The following is a 26,009-nucleotide window of genomic DNA, read 5'->3' as shown; positions in this document are numbered from 1 at the left end:
TTAACTGTGTTCAGCTCTGTCTCATTCCTACCAGTTATAATGAAGAGCCTGAAGACCCTCCTCTTCTTGGAGGCTCAGTGCCCCAGATCCCAATTCCTCCTTTCTCTTTCTTTTCTGCATCTTTGTCCTCTCCCCCTCTACTGGATCATTCCCAGCAACAAAAGAGCATAGTCTAGTATCTCCCATCTTTAAAAAAATCATGCTTTCAGGGCGCCGGGGGGGGGGCTCGGTTGTTTAAGCATCCAACTCTGGATTAAGCTCAGGTCATGATCTCATGGCTCATGGGTTCGAGCCCCACATCAGGCTCTGCTTGGGTTTCTCTCCCTCTCTCTCTGCCCTTCCCCTGCTTGTGCTCTCTCTCTCTCTCTCTCTCTGTCTGTCTTTCTCTCTCTCTCTTTCAAAATAAACTGATAAACTTAAAAAAATAATTCTTTAACCCTCTTTCTACCATCATCTTATCTCTCTGGTCTCTATTCCCCTTCACAGCCAAGCTTCTCAGTGGAATTGCCTACACACCCAGGTCCACTTCAATAGGGGTGAGAAAGGTGTTCTGTTCCCTCAGATTTCATGGAGGGTCCTGTAATAATTTACACTCTCAACAGCACTCTACACAATTATTCCTGTTTGTTAAATGAATTTTATTTATTTTTCATGATACACTTTATATACTTTAGAATATACATATATGAACTGTTTGAATAAATAATAAATATCTGTGTACCCATCACCTAGCTTCAAAACCAGATCATTTACAAATGACAAAAACCCCTGGGTAACACTCCCCAGTCACATCTCTTTCCCCTCCCTGAGGTAACCACTGTGCTGAATTTTCATTTTTCATTCTTTGTTTTTCTGTGTAGTTTTATAACATATGACTGTATCCAAATACTGTGTAACTTTTCATGTTTTTCCACTTTATATAAACATATTCTCCTATAACTTTTTTGAATCAGCATTAGGTTTTCTGAGTTTCATCATGTTGATACATGTAGCTAGAGTTCATTCATTTTTTCTTTATACTATTACATCATATAAATATGTCTGAATTTATTCACCCATACTCTTGTTTCCATTTCTTGCTGTTAGAAACAGTCTTCAGTGGGGCACCTGGGTGGCTCACTTGGTTGAGCGTCTGACTTCGGCTCAAGTCATGATCTCGTGGTCTGTGAGTTTGAACACTGTGTCGGGCCCTGTGCAGACAGCTTGGAGCCTGGAGCCTGCTTTGGATTCTGTGTCTCCCTCTCTCTCTGCCCCTCCCCTGATCATGCTTTGTCTCTCTCACTCTCAAAAATGAATAAATGTTAAAAAAAATTTAAAAAAAAGAAACAGTCTTCGGTGAATATTCTTGTAGTGTCTCCCAGTACACATGTACAAGGATTTCTCTAGGGGAGCAATCCTCAAACTTCTTTTTTTAACTCAGAACTTCCTTTATATTCTTAAAAATCACTGTAAGACCCCCAAAGAGTTTTCATAAATGTGGGTTATATCAATTGATACTTGTTGCATTAGAAATTAAAACTGCAAAAGCTTAAGTACTTACTTTTAAAATAACAATAATTACATCATATTTAAATAAATATTTTATGAAAAATAAGTGTTTTCCAACACAAAGAATAATTCAGTGAGAAGAGTGGCATTGTTTTAAATTTTTGTAAATCTCTTTACTCTATTGCTTAATAGAAGGCAGCTGGATTCTCATATCTGCTTCTGTGTTCAATCTGTTTGATATCTAGAAAACTCCATTCTACATTCTTGAGAGAATGGGGGTAAAAGAAGCAAATAACACCTTACTAGTATTATTGTTTTGGCTCCCTGCCCCCCACTTCTGCCCCCAGGATAATCCAGACCACACTGTGAGAACCACTGCTCTAGGATATGTACCTTAAAAGGCTGGATCATAGAGTATGTGCATCATTCAGCTTTACTAGAAAATGTCCAACTTTTTCTAGAGTAGTTGTATCAATTTACACTCCTACCAATGGTGTATCCATTCCCTCTTCATTCATTCTGGTGTTCACCCCTACCACTGCACCAAAACTACTATCAAGGTCACTACCAGTATCCATGTTGCCATATCCAATGGGCCCTTTTCAATCCTTATCTCAGTTGACTTCTCAGTACTCTTTTTAAAAATCCCCAACACAACCCTAGTTATGTCCCTATCTCTTTTACCTCTTTCTCCGTATCTTTGCCACCTCCTGCTCCTTCACCCAATTTGTATCATTGGAGTTCCTTGGAGCTCAGTCAAGGATCCTCTTCCTTTCTCTTTGCTCTGTTTCAGACTGACCTCTTCTTTCATGACTTTTAATGCCATCTCTATATTCACAACCCTCATTTACATCTGAAACCCAGACCTCTTCCCTGGGATGTATATACCATTACCTGCTTTAACTTCTCCACTTGATTCTCTTAAGGAGGTATAGAACTGAACCCTTGATCTTCCCTCTGAAAACCTGTTCTTTCTGTCTTCTTCATCACAGCAAATGACCTAGCCCACGTCAGATCCCTAGGATGCATCTTTGATGCCTCCCTCTCCCTCCCACCCCAAGCCACCACACCAACCCCTTTCAGTTCTAAATATCTCTCAAATCTGTCTACATCTCCCCATCTCCACAGCCACCACTTTAGTCTACTTGCCATTATCTCTGACTGCAGTACGCTTCTAATCTTGCCCACTTGCAATCCAATCCACAGAAGCCAAAGCACTTTTTTTTTTAATTATATCATGTCAATCCCAAATTAAAAACCTTTCAATGTAGTGTATTTCAGCATTTGGGAGATGTGAATTATCTACAAAAGAGATACTATTTTATCATGATCCATTTAATATGATACAAACTGAAACAAAAATTTCATGAAACAAACTTACCCTCCTACACAATTCTATCATACATTGATATTTTCTATTCTTTTCTCAAATTGATTTCACTACCTTCTGCAATTTGACATACATTTAAAAGTACTGCTTCAATGCCTTTCCACTGCTCATAGAATAAGATCCGTTCTCCTTCCCATGTCCTATAAAGCCCTACATAATTTGGCTCCTGCCTACTTCTTTGACTACATATCCCACTCCTCTTACTCTCAGCTCACTATGCTCCAGCCACACTGGCCTTCCTGCAGTTCCTAAGTATACTATTTCCCCTTCTGCCTAGGGCCTTCCCACTTGCTCTGTCCTCTGTGTGAAACACTTTTGCCACCACTCATCATCTGCTAACTCCCACCCCTTCACAGCTCAGCTTAAATATCAGGTCTTGTCTGACCCCCTCAGACTAAATTGTCCCCACCCATTTTTCTCCTTCCTATCACCCTGTTCTATTTCTTTATATAAGCTTATCACAATTTGTAATTATGTGTGTGTTTATGTGTTATAATTATGTGTTTGTTTACCTCCTGTCCTTTCCAGCACCAGACCATAAACTCATGGCCTTGTTCATGTCTGTCTCATTCACTACTGCATAACTAGTGCCTCACAAGGTGCCTGGCCCATGGTGTATGTTCCAAAAGATATTCATCAAATAAGCAGAGATCTGAAGAACAAATGAAGTGGAATTGGGGAAATGTGGAGAGTTTCACACAGAGGCAACAGCATATGCAAAGACTCAGAGGCTAGAGACACTAAGGAATGGTCTAAGACTTTTAAACTTAGACCCAAGAATGAAGTCTGAGAGACTGGCAGTGGCCAAACACATCAAGGGCCCAGCTTAATCTTCCCTGTTGAAGAAGGTAGGTTTCCTTTTGAGCCAGTGGGGACTCATCAAAGGGTTCTAAGCATGAGAGTGATATGAGTTGATTTACTTTTTCAAGAGATCATACTGCCTACAGTGTAGAGAAGGGATTCCAGGGAACAAAACTGAAACAGGGAGACTATGACAGTATTTCAGGTTAGATGTGGTGCTGGCTGACACTAGGTCATATCAGGAGAAGTGAAGAGACTACATAAATAAATTTGGGAGACATTCGGGAGGTAAAAATGACAAGATCTGGTGATTGCATGGGGGTGGAGGAGAGAGAAGAGTCAGGGGTGTAACTCAGACTTCTGCTTTGACTGGGGTCATTCACAAAAGTGATGTACAAAGAAGGACAAACAGGTTGGGAGGAGGATGACTTGAGGTGATGAAAAGGTTTTAGGTATTTCTGGAGTAGTCAGGTAGAGCTGTCTAATAACCAGTTGAATGCATGGGTCAGGAGAACTCTCTGGACCTCAAAAGGTGTCACTTTGGGAGTCATCAGCAAAGAGATGATAATTGAAGCCATGGGAGTGAATGTAATAATTGAAGAAAATAACACAGATAGAGAAGACAAGAGAGCTCAGGCCAAATCCCTAAGGAACACCAACATTTAAGGGTTGGACAAAGAGGAGCCTGGAAAGTAAAGGAATTTAACCAAGGCAGTAGGAGAAAAATGAGAGTGTGGTATCATGGAAGTGGCTTAAGGAGGAGGGAGTGGTCACAAGTGCCAAATACTAAGAAGTCAAGTAGGATAGCCTTTGAAAAAATTCTATTAGATTTTGTGACATGGGCTGTGGCAGACTTTGATGAGAGCAGTATTAGGCAAGTAGTGGAGGCAGATTGGAGTGGGTTGAAAGATAAGTGGGAAGTGGGAAAGCTGAGACAGTTAAGTGTAGGCAACTCTTCTGAGAAGTTTATAGAGAGGAGAAGAGAGGGTGGTGGTTGGAGAGGGAGACCTTTCAGTAATTGTTTACTTGTTTACTTGTTTTCAGATGGAAGAGACCTGATGATGAAGATGATGAAGATGATGAAGATGATGAAGGGAAGGAGCACGTACTCTGTAGGTTTGGTAGCAAGAAGTCAAGAACTTCCTTTCAGTGACCTCTGTTTATTCTGTAAAGTAGGAGGTGGAGGTCATCTGCTAAGGCTTAGGAGCAGATAGAGAAGTTGGTGGTTTGAGGAGAAGAGAGGTTTGAAAAGGCTGCTGTGGAGGTGGAAGAGAGAGTAGCCTCGGAACACAGTAGGGTTGTGGGTCAGTACTGAGGGCGTGGTAGAAGCTGAAGACCATGAGTTTATAGTGGCACAAATCTGTAAGCCTGAATACTTTTCTCCAGTAGTGTTTAGCGGCCTTTGCACAGGCATGGAAAAGGCAGACAGTTGGGCTGATCCAAGGTTGGGATGTTGCCAAGCGGATGCAATAATCCTGAGAACTGAAGCTATTGGCGGGAGAGCGGTGAAGTAAAGGACCATAAGGTCTAGTCTGAGCGGAGAGAAGTGTATCAAAGACAAGTCCTCTATGAGCCAAGCACTAGGGAGACTCTGGAACCTGTGGAAAGGTTTCTGGAAAAGAGATTGAAGGATGAGCAGAGAGAGGATGACCTGAGAGAGGGACAGAAAGGCAGATTTGGGGCTTGAACTCAGAGACTTGCCTATGTGGGACTGAAGGTTGGGGTACAGGGAATGAAGGCTGAGGGAAATTTTTAAGGGGGAGAAGGAGGGCCTTTGAGGGCGGTCACCGAGAGAAGTGAGGCGGGTCGGAGTGAGGGGGCGTGCCCAAGCGCAAATCCCGGGCGAGGGGGCGGGGCCCGGGTAACTGGGTCCCAGCGCCGCTGTGGCTGCGGCTGCCTCAGCCACGGCTCCCGCCTCCCCACCCCCCTTCTCCGGCTCCTTCCTGCCGACCGCCGCGGAGACCTAGGCCGAAGCTGTTACCCTGCCCCCGCGGCTGAAGCTTCGTCCGGAGGGATTGGCTGAGGGCGAGCCCCGCAGCCTAAGCGCGCGACGCACACGCGCGCCCCCCGCCACCGCTGTCCTCTCCTCCCTCCCTCCCCTGTCCTGCCCTCCCTTCCCTTCCCCTCCGCCCCCCAGCCTCCGCTGCGGCGGGAGGAAGAACCCTTTCCGACCAGTCAGAAGAGCCCAGATCGATTCCCATTCGGGGAGAAAGAGACCCCGCACTCTAAACAGACCGACCGCTCGCCCCGGGGCCACGGAAGTGGTTCGCCTCTTACACGAGAGCCCGCGCCGAGCGCAGCCCACCGACCCTCACCCAGCCGCAGCCGCATAGACAAGCGCTCCTCAGCCGGCCCCCGGCCTCGCCGAGCCCAATCCCCGCGCGGGGCCCGGGCCGGAGATGCCTGGCACGGCAGCAGCCGTGGCTGCTGCTGCTGCTGGTACTGCCACTACTGCCAAGGCTGCTGGCCCGGGCCGGGGCCGGGGGCTTAAGTCTCCGCAGTGGGGCTGAGCCCGCAGCCCCGCCCCCCGAGCCTGAGGCCGCCGCTTCGCCGGGCGCCCGGCCTCCTCCGCCTGCGCCTCCGCCCCAGGAGCTGGAGCCAAGCGGGGAGCCCGGGCCCCGCGCCCAGGCCCGGACCATGCATGGCCACCGAGCCCCGGGGGGTGCCGGGCCTTCGGAGCCCGAACATCCAACCACGAACCTCCCCGGCGCCGCTCCTCTGGTCACTGCCGACACGGACCCTGGAGCCTCTGAGCCCGGACTGCCGGTGCTTAGGGGCTCAGGCTCGGCTCTCGGCGGCCCCCTGGATCCCCAGTTTGCCGGACCATCGGACGCCAGCTTGGGCGCTGTTCCAGGCCCCCGGGTCTTACCCTGCGGCCCCAGTCCACAGCACCACAGGGCCCTACGCTTCTCCTACCACCTGGAGGGTTCACAGCCCCGGCCTGGTGAGTGATCGAGAGAGCATGGGAGCCCGGGCCACGGGCCTGGTACTGGAAGAGGGTTCTTGTTCTCGGGCCCTCTAAGCCCCACCTCGGGGCCGACCCGCTCACCCTGGCCCTTCGAGTCTTCTCAACCCCCACCCCCTTCCCTCGCTCCTCTTCCGTCCAGTCCTTTCAACCTCTGCCCGCGGTCTTCTCTCTCTGTCCCCTTGCCCCTCAACCCTTCCCACCCCCTTATCTTCTATCCGCTGAGACTAATGGGAGAGGGAGCACTCCCAAGAAAAACGGGCAGGATTGCAAGGGAGTAAGAGGAATTTGGTTGGGGGGAACAGTGTTTGGGGGAATAGGAGAGGAGTCTCCTATTTGCCAAGCGCTTACATTGTGCCAAGCACTGGGCTGGGTGCTTTACATGGATTCTCATTTCATCTTCAGGAGCCTCCTGTGAAGTAGGTATCATTTTGTAGGGTAGGAAACTGAAGCCCAGAGAAGTTGAGTAACTTGCCCAAGGTCCCACAGCTAGTATGGAGCCAGGATTCAAAACCAGATATATTTGAGTACAAAGTCTGTGGTCTTTCTCTTTCCCCAAACTGAGGTTGGAGACCATGAAAGTAAATGCCAAGCCTTCTGCTTATGTGATTTTCTCCTGTACTGTTCAGCAGCTCAGCAGCTCTGGAGTATGAGTGGAAAAAAAAAAAAAGAGGGATGGTGGATTGATCCAAGGTTGGGGTTTTGCCAAGGTGTGTGTGGCGGGAGGACAAGGGAAGGAGGGAGTAGAAGGTGCTGATGAGAGAGATAGGTGAAAGAGGTGGGCCTTGGGGGTCAACCTGGAGGGGAGGGCTGGAAGGGCTACTAGGTAAGGAGACAGCAGAAGGGGTGGGAGCAGAAGCCAGTTGTAGCAGAGCTGTAGAGCTGCAGGGCTTCAAGGATGGTTGTGAAGAGAAACCAGGATGCTTGAACTTGGATTTGCAGAGGTGGAGCAGCTCTAGGTGAGGCTGGGGCCATAGGCTGTTGCCTGGAGAGGCCTCTGAACTGCACAGACCTGAGTGTCCAAGGAGTCCAGCATGGCTTCCCCCATCTGGGGACATCCCCATGTGGACCTGAGCCCAGGAGCCACAGAGAAAGAGCAGTGTTATTTCTAGTCTGCCTTCCACTGGGCAACACTGACAGAGCTGCTAAGCCTCTGGGACCCCCCCAGGGCTCATATCCCAGGCTCCATAGGTCTCTGGGACTATGGCCCAGCACAGTTAGCAGTAGTGAAGCATAAAGCACTGGAAAGACATGCCCCTTACTGTGTTGTGACCTTGGGCTAGTTATGGAACCTCTGAGAGTTTCCAGGGGCTTCCTCTTCATGGGCTGGAGATATCCAACTGATAAGAGGCCTTTAACACCCTGCCCTGCATGTTGCTCCTGCTGGCTTTCCAAATACCCCTTGACAGATGCTGTATGGAGCAGGCTACTCACCCACTTTACTGTAGCACCTCCTTTCAGACCTCGAAACATGCCAGAAGGACTCCCACCTCAGGGTCTTTGCATCTTCTTTTCCCTCTGCCTGGCAGCTCTTCCCCCTGCTCTCCATCTGGCTTGTTCCTCATCTTTCAGGTCTCAGCTCAGATGTCACCTCCTCTGAGAGACTTTCCCTGACCACTTTGTGTGTGTGTGGGGGGGGGAACACTTGTGAGTCTCCATCACAGTTGCCTGTGTGCTTCCATCCTTGCACTTAGTACAGTCTGAAATTATCTTATTGTGTCTACTTGTTTATTGCCCATCTTCCTCCACTAGAATGTGAGTTCTGTGAGGGCAAGGGGATTGTATCTGTTTTGTTCACTGTTGTATCCCCAGTGACTAGTGCAGTGCCTAACACACAGTAGGTGCTTAATAAATCCTTGTTGAACAAATGCCTGAACAGACATGAAGGGAGCGTATAATAAGCCCTCAGTAACTATAGGCTTAGAGAAGGACAACTGAATTCCTGCCCTCTAGATGCTCTTGGTCTGGGAGTAAGTAACTGGGCAGTGTCTAGACCCTTGGTCAATAACCTCTGATTGATACATGGTGGTGATTCTGAGTTGCCTTCCCACTCCACCAATCCTTACTAATTACCAATCACAATACCCATCCTGAACTATTCCCCTCCTGCCCACAAGAGCAAAAAAGTTTCCAGGATCCTTTTTCCCAATGAACTCCCTGCCTGTGTAGGTGTCTTTTTTTTTATATACTACATGATAAAAAGTGTCAGGGAAAGACCTGATTTCCCATCCAACCATTCCTAGCTGACTCACTGTGTGACACTGAGTGAGTTCCCTTATCTGAGCCTCAATTTCCTCATCTAGAGAATGCCATGGGGAGTCTATGAGATACTGATGAGAAGTTTGCAGAATAAAATAAAATTTAAAAAAAGAGAGAAAAACCTTCTGAAGAGGAGGCGGAGGAATTACTCAGGCCCTGGCAAAGCAGGAGCTGGGCCATGTGATTCACAGCAGCATGGGGTGTGAGAGGCCCGCCTCCCCCACTGCCCAGCCTGCCCAGGGGTAGGCACAAGTGACTTGCTTCTCTCTCTACAGGACTCACGTATAATTGGCCCAAGAAGCGCAGGGTTGGTGGTTGCAGTGTGTGTGTGTGTGTGTGTGTGTGTGTGTGTGTGAGAGAGAGAGAGAGAGAGAGAGAGAGAGAGAGAGAGACAGACAGAGAGAAAGGAAGGAAGGAAGAAAGAAAGAAAGAAAGAAAGAAAGAAAGAAAGAAAGAAAGAAAGAAAGAGAAAGAAAGAAAGAAAGAGAAAGAAAGAAAGAGAGTCCTCTCAATTAAAGGGTTGAAACATTTTAGTCCACATGTTAAGATTTCTGTGTGCCTGCCGACTTCCTCCCTCAGACTGCTGAGGCCTTTATTGAATCACTATCCTTAGGGGCCAGTGGACCATCGGGGGAGGGTGGTGCTTTTTAAAATAATACAACTGACTCTTGAACAATGTGGGGGTTAGGGGCACCAAGCCCCATACCCCTACTTGCACAGCCAAACATCTATGTATAACTTTTGACTCCCCAAAAACATAACTATTGATAGCCTACTTTTGACCAGAATCCTTACCAATAACATAAACAGTCAATTCCCACATCTTTTTGTATATGTATTATATACTGTATGCTTAAAGTAAGCTAGAGGAAAGAAAATGTTATTAAGAAAATCATAAAGAAGAGGAAATACATTTATGGGACTGTATTGTATTTATAAAAAAAAAATCCATGTGTAAGTGAACCTGTGCAGTTCATACCGTGCTGTTCAAGGGTCAACTATAGTCACATCTTATCCATGTGAAAAACCTTCAATTACTTCAAAGTGCTTTCTCTTTTAGTTACCCTGATTCTTGGTAGGGAAAGGGGCGATCGTTTTTATACCCATTTTCCAGGTTGATAAAACCTAAGGCCTAATTGGGTTACTGAGATAACCCAGTGAGATACCAGAGAGGGTTTTGAGAGAGTTTCCAGCTGTAGGTGTGCTCATAGAGATTTGGGGGAAACCCTACCCTATTCTAGGTTTGAAGCCTGGAATATCCTTCCAGATGCTGTGTGGGGAGTAGCTTGGGGCCTGTGTCTCAGTCAAAACAGTTGCACCTGATATAAGAGTCTTTTCATGGGTAGTAAAGAACTAAGCCAATTGAGAGGGGCAGCAAGAAGGCTGGCTTCTTCTAATTTGGAGCCTAGGGCATCATCAGAGACTCCAAGAGTTAGAATTGGAGCTGGAAAGGGCCCTAGACACCATCTGGTTCTGGGTTTCCCAAACTGGGTGAAAATCAGAATCCCTTATTGACTTTGAAAAAATAACTGATTCCCAGACTCCACCTCAGAGCCCCAGAATCTTGGGGTTGCAATCCAGGAATCTATTTAAAACTCCCCAGGTGATTCTGATGCACAGTCTAGAGTGGGAACTGATTTTTAGTAGAGGTAGTAGAGGCTCAGAGAGGCAGTTTACTCATGGTCCTACAGTGAGTCAGCCTGATTAAGGCCTGGAGAATGCATTGGCCTCCCCTACTAAGGCCCTCTCCTCAGGACCCTATATGGGCCTACCTCCCTCTCTCCCCACCCCAAAGGAAGGCATGGGATCTAAGCTAAAGGGAGTGAGTCAGCCCCTCACTCACATACACACAAATACCGGCTGCCTCAGTTTACCATCTATGCTTAGCTCTCATGATTGGCTGCCATCTGGCACTTCAAACTGGAAAGCAGTTGCAGTTTTGGGACTCTAGGCAGAGGAAACAGGCATCAGAAGTACCCATCACAGGGCCTGGCCCAAAGGAAGAGCTCTAGGGAGTGTCAGCAAGGTTTGTAGAGCTAAGAGGAACATGAAGTGCAGTTAAGGTAAGAATTTCAGTAGGAGCAAAGGCACTGAGACATGGGGCATCCTGGGAACTGGGACTGGTGTTGAGAGGAGTAAGGGATATGCCTGGAAAAGGGACTTTATCCTAGGGCAAAGGGGAACCATTGAAGGGTTTATTAAGCAGAGGAATGATGTGCTCAGATGTAGGTGTTTGAGAGATCCCCATAGCTACTTGTGGAGAGTGGATGGTAGGGGCACAAGAATGGGAGCAGAGATGATAGGCAGTCATCCCAGTTACAGGCAATTATAGTTTGGTTTAGAGTGGTGGCAGGTAAAAACAATAAGATCAGAGAGATATTTAGGTGCTAACATGAACAGGCCTTGGTGGTGATTTGGATGTAGAGGCCAAGCAAGAAGGAAAAATCCAGGATGAGTTTGTGTGTTCTTGTCTGAAACCAACTACAGTGGCCCAATGGGTGGTGGGGAGGCCATCTACATGCAAGAGAAGGAGCAGGTTTGACGGAAGATACTGAGTTTGAAAGGCTTTGGGGGACATCCAGGTGGAAGTGGCCAGCAGACATTTGGATGGAGGGTTGGAAAACTCAGAAGAGAGAGGTCTGGGCAATATGTATTTTGGAATTCCCGCCACCAATGCATACCATGGATCACAAAGCAGCTCATGGGGAAAAGTGTGTGGGGTTCTGGGGCCAATCCCATCCCTGAAGACATAGACAGTGATCCACTATCTATGATCCACACCCAGTTGGGTCATTCATTACCTGACCAAATGTTGCCTTAGAAATGCCTTGGGGAGGGGGAGCAGTTTTTAAAGCACATTTGCATAAAGATGAGGCCCGTTTCACATATATTTGCTGTTGCAGAGAACTCAGGGAATACTCCTTAAAAGCAAATGAAACATTCGTAAAGTAAATTCTTGTGGCTCCCTCCATGTTCTCCATTTTGAAGGCATCCTGTGAGGCCATAGAAGGAGGTCGCTTATGGAAACAAGAGGGGGCTCATGACAGGAGGGGTGGTGGGCTCTGCTGGGGATTTTTGAAGAGCAGCAGTTTAGGATTCCAGGGGAATGTCTGGGAAAAGACCCAGATTTGGTTCAGTCAGCTGAGGCCTTCCAAACAAACACAACAAAATATAAAGACTCTGGATAGTTGGGAAAAGGACTTCCCTGACTGGACTAAAAGAATTGCAGTTCCCAGGTTGCAGATGGTTGGCACGCCTTTCCTTGGCCCTTTCAGGTGCCTCTGTCCCTGTGGGAGGGCCTGGCTGGAGCTACCTGCTTCCTCAAGGGAGAGTGGCAGCTGTGTCCCAGACAGATTCCAACCAGGACTTTGTGGGGGCCAGTTAGCTAAATGCCTTAGGCAGATGTGGAGCTGGCCAGATCCTGGCTGGGTGGGGCTAGGACCTGTCTGGAATGAGGGCAGGAAGCACTGTCTGCCATTGGCCAGCCATGCAGAGTTATGTTTCCCCCTCTGGAGAATGCAGATATCGTTGGAGCCGTGAGTCCAGCCTCTCTGGGCTCTAATACCCAGTTCCTTGGGCCTGGAAGGCATCACATCTCCAAAAGGTGCCTCAAAACACACACACAGCTGGAGACAAGGATGCAGGGCAGTAGCTGAAGGAGTCTCAGCTCTCCTGGCTCTGCCATTAGTTCACTGTGCTCGTAGGCTTCCTTACCCCTCCCAGGGCCTTAGTTTCCCCATTTATAACACTGGGACCTGGTCATCACATTTGTCTGGCAAATAATATGGCATCAATAAATACGCGGTAATAAATACTTGGCAGATAAGGTAAAGTAAAAGGGGCGGAAGAAGGGCATTTCTTTATTCAACAAATGTCTATTGAGGACCTACTATGTGCTTGGCCCTGTGCAAGGTGCTTGGTGTACAACAAGACAGGCACAATCCTTGTGCTCATAGAGCTTCTTTCTAGCAGGGAAGATCTACATAACAAGTAATTCCAAGCACAGATGCAGCTGAACATATAAGGAGGGGGGTAAGCAGGGAAAAGAGGGCACCTGAGTTGAGACTCCAAGGATAAATAGGAGTCCAGAGGTAGAGCAAAGCGGAAAAGCCGGAAAAGCCGTTCAGGCCATGGGAACAACATGTGCCAAAGCCCCAGGCGGAAGAGAGCACTTTCGAGGAACAGACAAGAGGCCATTGTGGCTGGAGGGTGGGGGTAGGGAAGTGTTCTTGAGCTGGGCCTTACTTGTCCCCAAGCTCTGGAGGTTGGAGTTCATCTGGGAGGCAAAGGGAACCCTTCACAAGGCTGCAGGAATTGAAGCAGACTGTTTTCATAAGATGGTTGTGGTGTGGAGAATACCTTGTAGAGAGGGTGGAGGGAAACCAGTTAGGAAGGTAGAGAGTGGGAAAAAGCTTATGGACTCTAAAGCTAAGAAAGTTGAGTCTGCTAAGGCTTAGGGTCTGCCTGCTTTTGTGAGTTAAGGGAAAGGGAGGAGACCAGGAGAAAGCCTAGCCTCTGGCTTGGTGAACTTTGTGGATGGATGTAACACTGTTGGGATGGGGAAGGCAGGAGGAGGAACCACTAGGGCCTGGGTGTGGCTTGGGATGATCTGAGTCTGAGGAGCCTGAAGACAGGAGATGGGGCATCGAGGTGGCAGTACCCAGCAGGCAACAGCTGTGCCCACCTGGGCCCCAGAGTTAAGGTTAGGAGGGTGAGGGGCATAGGTGTGTGGCTGAGGCCCAGAGGGAATGGAAGGCTTTTTCCGGTGCTGGCAGCTGTTAGCCCTCTGTGGCGCTTTCCTGTAGCCCATGCATGGAAAGGGTTAAGTCACAGAGGGAAGGCGGTGGGAAAGGCGGGACTGGCAGGGCTGGCCCCTGGGAGCTGCAGCTGGCAAAGAAGCCCTTCTTTTTGGGCCTGTTAGGTGCGCAGCAGCTGCCCACACCACTACCTTTGCCTTCACCTTCACCTTCCCTGCTCACCCCCTTCCCCAGCTCCTTCCCAGTTTCCCTAGGCGGGGCCTCCCTGACTAATGCATTCCAGGTGTTGACACAGCCCCAGGGGCGGCAGGAAGTGGGGCTGGGAAGGTTTAGGTCTTTCTTACTGTGTGCATCGCCTAGGGGCTCCAGGCTCCAGGCCTTACTGACTGCTCTGTTCTCTGGAGAATTCGTTCAGGGATCTCTGTTTGGGTCCTGAATCCCTGGTACAGTCAGGCAGTGGTGAGAGCCCCCCAGACGCAGCTCTGCCACTTCCTAGTTTTGTGTGACCTTGGGTGAGTCACTTCACCTCTCTGTGCCTCAATTTTCTCATCTGTAAAATGGGGTTATTATGCCCACCTCTGCGTGTTGTCATAAGAATTAAACGCCACAGGTAAAGAAAACCCGCAGTTCTCAGCATGACACATTATAGCCATGTTCAACAAATGGCCCTGGCCCTGGCCCACCCTTTTTGTTTCTGCCCCCTTGCCTCTCTGAGCCTGCATCCCTCACTGTCTCTGTCTCCCTTCTGACTTGCTTTGGTTTTACAGTTTCCCTCTCTAGCTGTCCAGCTCTCTGTAGTTTTCCTGTCTTGCTCTTCCTTGTCTTTGTCCCAGTGTCTCTTTCTGTCTCTCTCTACCTTTTTCTCTCATAATCTTTCTGTGTTACTAACTCTCAAATTTGACCAGGCTTCTGGTGAGAGGGGAAGGGAAATGGGTGAATGTTGGGTCCCTGGGGTCACACACAGCAGGGGTCAGAGGAGCCATTCCCTAGTGGCTCTGTCCTCACAGGAAGGGAAATCCAGCCAGCGTGGCAGCCCCAGAGCTGGGTAATTACTGCCCCCAGTGCTCCCAGCTGCAGCTCCACTCCCTTCCCTTCCTGTCCTCTGAAGTCCCCAGCCCCCCCTGGGGGTGGAGCAACCATCCCCATCCTTCTCTGGCCTCAGGTCCAGAGACACTGGGAGAAGGCCAGGCCCTTACAGCAATCCAGCAACTGCAAGAGGGATGGGCTGGCTGTGTGTTGTGTGTTGTGTGTTGTGTGTGTGTGTGCGTGCATGCCATGCATGCATGCACATGTGCCTGGCTGCCTGGCTGTTTTATCCCCAAGGGTCTGTTTTGTGTATATCTTAATGTTCTTATTTCTGTATGTCTATGTATACGTTTGAGTGTGTCTGTATATATCTGTGTGTCTATGTGTGTCTTTGGGTCTGTATTTGTTGTATGTTCCTATTTGCTTGCTTGTGTGTCACCTTGTTTCTGTCAGCCCCTGGGAGTTTCTAGATGTTTCTGCATGTGAGTTTCTGTTTGTAGATCTCGTCTGTGTGTGTGTGTGTGTGTGTGTGTGTGTGTTTCTGTGCCAATGTCTGTCTCTGTATGGCCCCTATGAGTCTATATCTTGGTTGTGGTTGTGGTTGGTATGTGTCTGGCAGTGGAGTGGGGTGGTGACTACTAGTCCTTGGCCCTTCCTGCCGCTTACTCCTGTTCCGGAATGTTTTTACAAACCCAGGACTGTTCATTGTGCCCTCAAACATACTCTTCACCTCCCTACCCCTAGTATTCACACCATTGGTCACTTTTCTTCCCTTGCCTGTAGGACTGTGCCCATTTCACCTAAAACCTACACCCCTTTCTGGATGGTTGAACTTGAAAACCACCTCCTTTAGAAAGTCATCCCCACTCATCCCTCCAAATGTGATTTCTTTCCCAATTCAGCAAACAATGGCTGAGGATGTGCTCTGTGACTCTGGACGCAGACATGCTTGGGATCCAGTCCCAGTTCTCACTGTGTATCCTCAGACAAGTTATTTTGCTTCTCTGCATCTCAGTTTTTATGCCTATAAAATGGAGCTAATAGTACACAGGGTTGTTAGAAGGATCCCTTACAGGAAAGCATCAACACAATGCCTGGCCCAGAGTAGGTGCTTAACAAACACTTGAATCCCCATACTTTATATCTTCCACTAAAAAGTGAATACCTTGAGTTCCAGAGAGTTCTGAAAGTTCTTGCAATCCCCTGCTCTCTTCTCCAGGCACCTTGCACAGGGCAAAGTGTGAACTGGACCAGGCAGAACAAAAGGCAGAATCCAGTTCAGGGAACTGCCAACAAGTATTGCATGAGCTAGCTCCCTGAGCCTGGTCAGGCCCAGAAGAGTTTGGGCCCTAGCAGAGGGTGTAATAAGGGACCTCCAAGGCTGCCACCCAAGAGCCAGAGCATGTCAGATAGGGCAGGAGGTAAACAGCAGAGGTGTAAGGGGCCTTAAGGAACATCTACTTCAGATAGCAGAAAGTGGTGCCCCACAAGTTGAATTTGACTTACAAATTTTGCTTGGCCTACTCACTGTTTTCAAAACTAGGGGGTTTCACATAAAAGTTTAGATTTCTGGTTCTCTTGAAATATTGGAAGATCTGAAAGTACAGGGCCCTGTTACTGCAAAGTGACAATTAGATAGAAGGGAAGAACTACTGTCCCTACTTCAGGGGATGCATGTGCTCTCCAGTTTACTCCAGTCCTTATCATTCCATAATGTCTTATACTGTTTTATTTTACAGAAAGGCATTCACTTTCCATGAGGGTCCACACTTTACAGAAACATCCTTCACTTTACAGAAGGGGCCTCACTTTATAAGAGACTTCCTCCATGTTACAGAGGAGTCTTCTGTTTGGCAAAGAGTCCTTCATTTACAGACAGGTCATCCATTTTACAAAAAGGTCTATAGAACTCTCCTCGCATTAGAATGTCCCTCCATTTTGAAGAAGTCTCCTCCACTATGGAGAAGTTGCTTACCTTTACAGAAGGGGCATTCTTTGTATCAAAGAGACCTCCCTTTTATAGAAAGTTTCTCTATTTTGCAGGAAGAAAACTCCTTATTTGCCAGAATGGCTCCCACTTTCCAAAAGTGCCTTCACTCTGCAGAAGGTGCCTCTGTTTTTCTGCAGAGTCCTTATGTTCAGAAGACCAGTTCACTTCAGGAAAGGAACCTTCAGAACTACCCACAGGGTTCTTGTAGATAGCTCCCAGTGCCCTTCTCACACTTGATGGAACTTTGTGTTTGAACTTTCATGGAGATCATCTGCCAGACCAAGCAAGGCCTGGGTCAGTCTGGCCAAAAAGGTGTAGGGCAGCTGGACCAGACCTCACATTCAAGGCCAAGGTGGAAGGAAATGGGGCAGCTATGCCTTTATCCCCTGCTTTTTTCTCAAAGTGAGGGACTCCCCCTTCCCCACCAACAGAGCTGGCATTCCAAAAGGCACTTTCTTACTTGCTGTTGTTCTTTCTTCTCCACTCCCTCTGGTCCCTTTCTCCACCCCACCCCACCCCACCCTACCCCACCCCACTGCCAGGAATTCCAACTGTCCCTGGGGCCTACCTCTTAGCCTGGAGAGGCTGAGATCTGGGGGCTGTAGGGAGAAGCATGCAGTAAAGGTCAGGAGGTCTGAGTGCTGGGGCCAGCTTCTGTCCACTCTAGCATCTCACCAGGTCCTCAAAATGAGGAACACACACATATTCTCCCCCATTTTGCAGATGGGGAAATTGGGGTCCAGAGCTGTAAAGCAACTACCCAGGTCACCATGGAGTTAATAGCTGAGGTCCAGTCTGAGGCCCTATTAGCTGACTTGAGATTGAGCCAAGGCTACAGCTAGGAGGTGGGAAAGGGGGTGTTGCTGTCCAGGGAGGGGGCATGCTAGCAGCGGAAATTACCAGAAAGAGGTGAGGGAGAAGCAGGGTCATTCCAGTGGAAGTGGGCAAATGGAGGAGCTCTTATCTTCAAACAGCTAGAGTAGACCTGTTCTGCCAGGAGCTCCAAAGCATGTGCTCAGGGCACCTGCCAAGTAGGGGCATGCAGCAACCAAAAACAATTTTTGGAATGATTTTTATTTCTTTTTTCTTTTCTTTTTTTTTTTTATTTTTTTTTATTTTTTATTTTTTATTTTTTATTTTTTAAATTTTTTTTTTTCAACGTTTTTTATTTATTTTTGGACAGAGAGAGACACAGCATGAACGGGGGAGGGGCAGAGAGAGAGGGAGACACAGAATCGGAAACAGGCTCCAGGCTCCGAGCCATCAGCCCAGAGCCTGACGCGGGGCTCGAACTCACGGACCGCGAGATCGTGACCTGGCTGAAGTCGGACGCTTAACCGACTGCGCCACCCAGGCGCCCCTCTTTTTTTTTTTTTTAGCAAACAAAATTGTTTATTTAATTCAATATCTTCTTAATGCCGGCATATATGTTTTACATTATAAGTGCTTTACATTATTTATTTATTTATTTATTTATTTATTTTTAAATTTTATTTATTTTTAATTCACATCCAAATTAGTTAGCACATAGTGCAACACTGATTTCAGGAGTAGATTCCTTAACCAATTTAGCCTCTTACCGATTTAGCCCATTCCCCCTTCCACACCCCCTCCAATAACCCTCTGTTTGTTCTCCATATTTATGAGTCTCTTATACTTTGTCCCCCCTCCCTGTTTTTATATTATTTTTGTTCCCTTTCCTTATGTTCATCTGTTTTGTCTCTTATAGTCTTCATATGGGTGAAGTCATATGATATTTGTCTTTCTCTGACTAATTTCACTTAGCATAATACCCTCCAGTTCCATGCACGTAGTTGCAAATGGCAAGATTTCATTCTTTTTGATTGCTGAGTAATACTCCATTGTGTATATGTACCACATCTTCTTTATCCATTCATCCATCAATGGACATTTGGGCTCTTTCCATACTTTGGCTATTGTTGATAGCGCTGCTATAAACATTGGAGTGCATGTGTCCCTTTGAAGCAGCATACCTGTATCCCTTAGATAAATGCCTAGTAGTGCAATTGCTGGGTTGTAGGGTAGTTCTATTTTTAATTTTTTGAGGAACCTCCATACTGTTTTCCAGAGTGTCTGCACCAGCTTGCATTCCCACCAACAATGATTTTGTTATTTCGATGACAATAAATTGTCATGGAAAAATTCAAAACTCTATTATACTTCTTAACACTTATTTTACAGTTTTGTATGATTTGTATTTTCAATTGAATTTGAATTGAATTTGAATTGGGGGATGGGGTATCATTGTCTTTTCTTTGCCATGCCACCTCTCCTAGGAATCCTGCCCTGATCTGAGGAGCTGTCAAGGAGGGCGGGGCTGGATTCTGTGTCCATCTCTGGCTGGGTTTGCTCATGCTTCTTGGTGTATCAACAGCTTTGTGTTGGGTTGCAGCCTGTGGCCTGTGGTTTTATGTGTCTGTGTGCATAGTTTTGTGTCTTTGTGGATGTGCAGTTCTGTTGGCTTTCAAGTTTAACTCACATTGCTGTATGAGTGGGGCAATATGCTCTTTCCCTCTTTGTTTCATGGACTCCCGCAAACCAGGGGCTGTGATTACTATCCAATTATCCAGATAAGTAAACTAGGTTCAGATAGATAGAGAGGCTTGCCCATGGTCATGCAACTAGTAAGTGGGGGTGTTGGGATTTAACCAGGGTCTGTCTATATGACTTCTAAACCAGCTCTTCCTAATTAAGGTGCCACAACACCTCCACCCACACAGTCTAGTCAGTGCACGCTGTCATGCCACCCCTCTTTGGAATAGTCACATACCATGGGTTTTAAATGATTGACCTTGTTTTTTAATAAATAAAACCAGATTCAAGGTTATCCCAGAAATAATGTCGCTGTCATGAGCATTCAGGTGCCTATTGCAGGGAAATTGGGTAGAGCCCACAACTTGACTGAAGCTTAAATGGACAAGAGACTAGGGGGCCCTGGTTGCCAGGTGCCACCTCAGAGGCCTTGCTCTGCCTCATTAACTCTAAGCCTTCCTTGACTAAGGTTGCTAAAATTTGCTCAAATAAAGTATGGGTAGATTTGAATTTCAGATATACAACAAATAAGTTTTTAGTATAGCATAATAAATTTTTAGTATAAGTATTCATGAGACATGCTTATACTAAGAAATTATTCATTGTTCATCTGAAATTCAAATTTAACTGGGCATTGTATATTTTATCTGGTCACCCTGTCCCTGGCCTCTCCCTCCCCTGAGCTTCCCCAGTCCTAACATGCTGACCCCCCTTGTACTTCTTAAGCTCTACCTTAGCTTTTCCTGAATGAGACTCTCTTGTCTTTGAGATTGGGAGCTCCCTGAGGGTTAAGATCAAGATTACCTTTTGGCCTGCTGAGGGCCTGTTGGGACTGCACACCCCCACAGCAGAGCTGGGACAGTGCCCTGAACTCCTGGGGTACCCAGGGTGTGCTTCTGATCAGTGACAAGAGATGCCAGAATGGCAGCAATGATTGTGTGTGAGCACAATGCACCAAGCACATTGCATGTGGACATGTGAACAACTCTGCAGCTCTCACTAGGTCCTCAAGGGCTGTGCATTGTCAATGTGTCTACTGGGTACATTTTCACAAAGTATTGTAAGGTTTGGTGGTATGACTTTCTGCAGGGGGTAGGGTGGGGAGGCTTTGTGGCCTCTGCTCTAATGGGCACTCAGGACTCTGGTAAACCCAGTGGTAGAGGAGGCAGTCCTGGTGGAGGACTTTGTCAGATGTGTAGGTGTAAGTGTGTATGTGTGTGTGAGAGAGAGACAATGCTATGGATTGTCAACTATAAAAAATGGGCTGGAGAAAACCAATGCAGGATCTAGCCAGGTGGGGATGGGATGGGGCAGTGGGAAGGGCTTTGGTATCCAGGAAAGGAGAAGGCATCCCTTGGGAGCTCCCCAGGGGCAGAGATGGGATTTTTCACATCCCTCAGCACTGCATCTACTTGGGCTCAGAGCAGAGCTCAGAAATATTCAGGGAACTGAACTAAGCCTAGAGAAGCCAGAGAGTTCAATAGGGTTGTGAGGTGCCATGGAGGCCTAGCTGAGAAGTTCCTATTTTCCCCATGAGCAGTGGGAAGTCACAGAAGGTTCTTGTGCAGGTAAGTGGCATGACCTGAGCTGGAGGTCCATCTACCCACCTGGAGGGAGCAAGATGGGACAAGGGGACCATTGAGGGAAAACATAGGAGGAGACAGGGAAATGTAGGCAGAGGGACAGGAATGAGGAGCACTGAAATGGGAGAGGGAGGGATCTTGAACCTTCTTCCTTCAGTGGAGCTTCAGCTGGTTCTTGGCCGGGCCTTGGCTCCTGAACTGGAACCCCACTGTCATCTCCCTACAAGTGGGAGATATAGTGCTCACTAGCCACACTGCAGCTCACAACTTTCTGAAGCACTGGGGTACACCCTGCCCCTCCTACTTCCCCTCTTTTCCAGCTTCCCTTGGAGAGCAAGATTAAGAAAGGAGTCCAACTCAGGACCAGTCTGCTGAAACTCTGCCATTGACTTGCTATGTGACCTTGGACAAGTCGTTGCCCATCTCTCTGCCTTCATCTATTTAGAAACTGAGCTCACAGTCCCTGTCTCTCTCTCCTAGGAATCCAGAGTGTCCCAGAATATTTGAATTTTATCCAGCCTCCCATTCTGCAGGGCTGCTTACAAGGAGGCAGAAAGAAAGGAGAGGCAGGTCCATTGGTGGGCTCCCAGGTGAGGTGGATGAGAAGGGATTAGAGAATGGGCCAGAGCACGGCCACAAAGAATGGTATAGTTACCCTACCACCAGGACAAGCAGTGGAGCAAAGAAAGAGAAGCCCAGCCAGAGGGCCCCCAGCTGCTCTGTACAGACTGGGTAGGGAGAGCTCACCTATGAAGGCCTGCCTGCTTTGAGGTGTGGAGACAGGGCTAGGTGGAGCCCTGAGGAGGCAAACAAGGGGCACCTGAAACCCTGGAACCTATGTGTGTCTTTGAGGGGGGATGTCTCTGCACAATGGGGTGCCTGGCTTTGCTTGCTAGATCTCTGGCCCTTTCAGCTACCCTGTCTCTCACTTTCTCTGGCCATTTGTCTCTCGAACTGTGTTTCCTCATGTGCTGTCCTCCAAGTGATTCATCCTCTTCAACCCCACGCCCAGGGGGGTTGGCAGGGCAGGACCAGGCCAGGATGTGCTGAACAGGGCAGGGTACACTGCCCAGCTGAGCTGAGAGAAGCACCTCCTCCCTCCCAGTCAGGGCCCTGCCTGTTCAAGTGAGAAAGGAAGTGAGGACACTGCACCCAAGGCAAGGTACTGGGTGGAAGAGTGGGGCTTGGCCAGGGGCCTGGGGCACCATGTTCCTTCAGGATTGTGAGGTGACAATGGCTGGAGTCCCCTGGGGCCTACCTTGCTAGCCTGTGGCCAGAGTAGGGCCCAGGGCCCAGGGAAGCTGCTGGAACACTATCATTTGGGCTATTCCTTCCCTCCAGGACTGGGATACCCAAAATTCCTGTGGCTCCTTTTGCCCATGTGACCCTGTAGGTTGTCTCTGAATGTTATAGCTGTATGTTTTTGCAACAGGGGGTACATGTAACACCATGACCACTTAGACCAGTAGGCAAATTTCAGGTGTTTATATATGCCTGAGCCCCTAAGACTCAAGGACACCATGGACATGTTTGCTTCATGAGTATGACGTAGTAAATTAGGGCACATGTCTGTGATTGTGTATCTGTGTTTCTGGGTACATGGTGGTGTGTGACTTTATGATGTTATCCCATTGTGTGAGGCAGTATCTAACATGGTATAATAACCCTGCATGGCTATAGTCTTGATGACTGTGTGAACCATTTGCAGGTGTGTGAACCTGTGACACCATATTATGGCATGTGTCACACTCTGTGGCCCTGCAATTGTGAGACACAGTATAAATTACACTGTATATCTTTGTGACTCAGTGTAACCATATTTGAGGAGTATATATGATGGTAAGTGGTTGGGCAATTATTGTATGAAACTGTATAAAATGAGAGGCTTGCCACTGTGTGATTCTCTTTGTGACCGTGCATGACTGTGTTTGCTGGGTGTACATGATACTGTGGGGCTGTGAGGTTGTGACTGTGGGTCTTTGTGACTGTGTGTGACCAGGCTTTCAGACCCAACAGTTGTATGAAACAGTCTAAACACCGTGTGTCTCTGTAATTGAGTAGACCCTTTTGTGACTGGTGATTTGTGAGACTATATAACACAGGATAAGAGACCCTGTGGCTGTGAGAGGCTATGTCGCTATGGCACAGCAAAACCGACACTGTGTGTGGGTGGGAGCTCTTGACTGCCATTCGCTCTCTTGTCCTCACACCTGTTTGCCGGCACCCTTCCCTACACTGTGGCCTTTCATGGCTTTCTCTGTCCACGGGATGGTCACCTGGCTCCTCAGCCTGCCACAAGGGCTTGCCCTCTATGCTCTGCCCAGCCCCCCACTCCACCCCCACACTGAATTCTCTTTCATATGAGACCCTCTATAACTCCCTGACTAGCCAGGCCCACCTGAGCCCCATACTCCTTCCCTTGGGACATGTCATCCTGGACGGTCCCTCATTGTCTCCCAGATGGAATCTTCTCTCCCAAAAGTAACCATCATCTTCCCTAGGGCCAAAGACAGAGGTGGATTTAGGGAGTCCACAGTGAAGGAAGAGGGAAAGTACAAAAAAGACCTCCCTTTTTCTGAATTTGTTGCCCACTGTTTTAAAGCTGTTCCTGTGACCTGAATGCTGGGTTCTGTGTGTGTGGTTGTGCATGTATTTGGAAGCAGAGGAGGGTAGTACAGATTAGTGAGAAGCTGGGATTTTAAGAAGCAAAACTTTTGCTCATGAAATACAATTTTGTCATAGCATGCTCAGATATATAAAATTGTAGACAAGGAAATCCAGATATTCTCAGGACCTTAAGAAAAAGGGTGAAGAACAGTTTAGCTCAGCATACTTACTGTGGCTATATAAACAAGGGCTGAAAACACATACACAAATTGTAGGGTGCTCGTACCCACCCCTAGCCTGGTTAGACTCCCTAGTAATAATGCCTGCTAACATACAAGGAATCAATGTACGGATCACAAAGAACTCTTGTCTATTGATGAAAACAGCCAGCCACAGCCCTGGGCCTGGATCCCCATCTGAGGGCTATGGTAGGGGCTTCCCAGAAAGACAGTGTGCCCAGGAAAGGGGCTCAGGGAAACCCAATACCCCAATACCTGCTAAGACATACAAGTCCCCGGCTCCTTTGGGATAACATCAATCGCTTCACACCCAGGTTCTCCTTTTCTTCAGGGCTGCACCAAGGAAACCGTATCCTGGTTAAAAGTTTGTCCCTTGACCCTGGGCAGAGCCTTGAACCTCATCCAGAAGGTCCCCAGCGGCTTCGCTCAGACCCTGGCCCCCCTACTGAAACCCCCACCCAGCGTCCCTCACCACTGAAGCGGACACCAGGCCCAAAGCCACAAGGTAAGTGGTTCCAGAGAGGGGCAGAGAAATGGCCCAGGGGAGGAGATAATGGAAGGGAAAGGTTGGCCAGTGTCAGAGGAGAAGGCTTGTTAGAAGGATAGGAAGCATCATGGTCTAGGAGCCAAGGGCTGTAGCCTGGGGCTAATGCATACATACTGGCATCTTGCCTCAGGCCTGCTCTGTACCTACCTTGGGCAAAGGTGCAGACTAGGAGTTTGTGGAGGGCCTTGTGTCCTATGACAGCCACCTCCAAACTCAGCTCATTGGGATCTCCCCTCTCTCTTTTCCCTGTCAATTTCTCCAGTCCCCCCAAAGCCCAGCTACCTGCAGATGCCCCGGATGCCCCCCCCACCTGAGCCCATTCCCCCTCCACCATCACGCCCTCTGCCTGCAGACCCCCGAGTGGCAAAGGGCCTGGCCCCCAGGGTGGAGGCCAATCCAAGTTCTGCAGCGGTATCCTCACTGATTGAAAAATTTGAAAGGTGAGTCGGATCCCTGGAGGACCCTGTGGGGGTGAGGGTGGGCCTGGGACAAGAAGGACAGCTTTAAGACAGGACTTTCAGCCAAGCTCATACCCTGCCTCCATGTGTGTCCACCACCCACCTCAGAGAGCCTGTGATTGTCGCCTCGGATAGGCCAGCCCCTGGCCCCAGCCCAGGTCCCACAGAGCCAGCCATGTTGCCACAGCCACTCCCACAGCCACCAGTGCCCCAGCTTCCTGAGAGCGAGGCCTCCCGCTGCCTGTTCCTGCTGGCTCCTGGGCCCCGGGATGGCGAGAAGGTGCCCAACCGGGACAGCGGCATTGACAGCATCAGCTCACCATCCAACAGTGAGGAGACCTGCTTCGTCAGTGATGACGGGCCCCCAAGCCATAGCCTGTGTCCTGGGCCCTCTGCCCTAGCCAGTGTCCCTGTTGCTTTGTCTGACCCCCACCGACCCAGCTCCCAGGAGGTTGATAGTGACCTGGAAGAGGAGGACGACGAGGAGGAGGATGAGAAGGACAGAGAAATCCCAGTGCCCCCAATGGAGAGACAGGAGTCTGTGGAGGTACTGACCCATGCTCACCGAATGGCAGGACTGTGTGGAAAAACCAGGAGCCTGGCTTTTACACTTGGTTCTTCCCCAGCTCATTATTTCTCAAAACAGCATTGTTTCCCCTTAGAATGTTTGGCTTCCCTGGTTTCCTGGTACTAAATATCAGTAGCAAACCCATATTTCACCCCCCACTCCTTCACTGTAACTACCAACATGACCATGCACAGTTCCAAATGACTACCAAGAAAATTGTTCTACCTTTATCAGAGAACTATTAGCTGGACCTCAGTTTTTCCATCTTGAAAATGAGCATCCTGGTTGGGGATCCTTAAAGTCCTGTTCCAGCTGGAAAATCCTAAGACTCAGTAGCTATGTGACATTGGGCAAATCTCCACTCCCCTACCACAAGCCTCAGTTTCCTTATTTGTAAAATGGAAAGTCTCTCATATCCAGAGACTTCCTGGAAGCTGGCCTCCAGAGGGGCACAAGAGCTAGAGCCCCTCCTGTCCAAACGACCTGGGGCTGTGGCAATGAAGGCTCTTGGCAACAGGAAATTGTTTCTGTGCCCCCGCAGCCTAAGGCTGCTTTCAGAGGCATCCTTGCACTTAAGTTAGGTTGTAGCCAGAACAACTTCTTCACCAGAAGCCAGCCCAAATGTAGGGCCTGAGGCCAGGGACTCAGCAAATATGTGTCCAATGAATTGGAAACTGGGCCAACAGGCAATGAGTTTTATATGTTCTGGTACTTTCATGTTTTCTTCACATTCCAGGGACTCAGCAAGCCTTTGCTGACAGTGAACTGAGTGAGTGAA

At 48.4% G+C, this 26,009-nt stretch overlaps 1 protein-coding gene across 2 annotated transcripts in view; it reads left to right on the top strand.

Moving 5' to 3' along the window:
- The first annotated feature begins 5,617 nt into the window (after positions 1-5,617).
- FGD1 (FYVE, RhoGEF and PH domain containing 1) overlaps positions 5,618-26,009 on the top strand; it is a 42,001-nt gene continuing 21,609 nt past the window's right edge. For both annotated transcript variants that reach the window (XM_058712185.1, XM_058712184.1), the window contains exons 1-4: positions 5,618-6,623; positions 23,990-24,163; positions 24,468-24,645; positions 24,772-25,210. In XM_058712185.1, coding sequence (XP_058568168.1) covers positions 6,317-6,623; positions 23,990-24,163; positions 24,468-24,645; positions 24,772-25,210 — 1,098 coding nt within the window. In that variant the 5' untranslated portion in view covers positions 5,618-6,316. The remainder of the gene's footprint in view (positions 6,624-23,989; positions 24,164-24,467; positions 24,646-24,771; positions 25,211-26,009) is intronic.

Source organism: Neofelis nebulosa, chromosome X (genome assembly GCF_028018385.1).
Source record: "Neofelis nebulosa isolate mNeoNeb1 chromosome X, mNeoNeb1.pri, whole genome shotgun sequence".
Lineage (NCBI taxonomy): Eukaryota > Metazoa > Chordata > Mammalia > Carnivora > Felidae > Neofelis > Neofelis nebulosa.
Note: the sequence above shows the minus strand (reverse complement) of the source record. Positions and strands in the feature narration are given on the sequence as shown.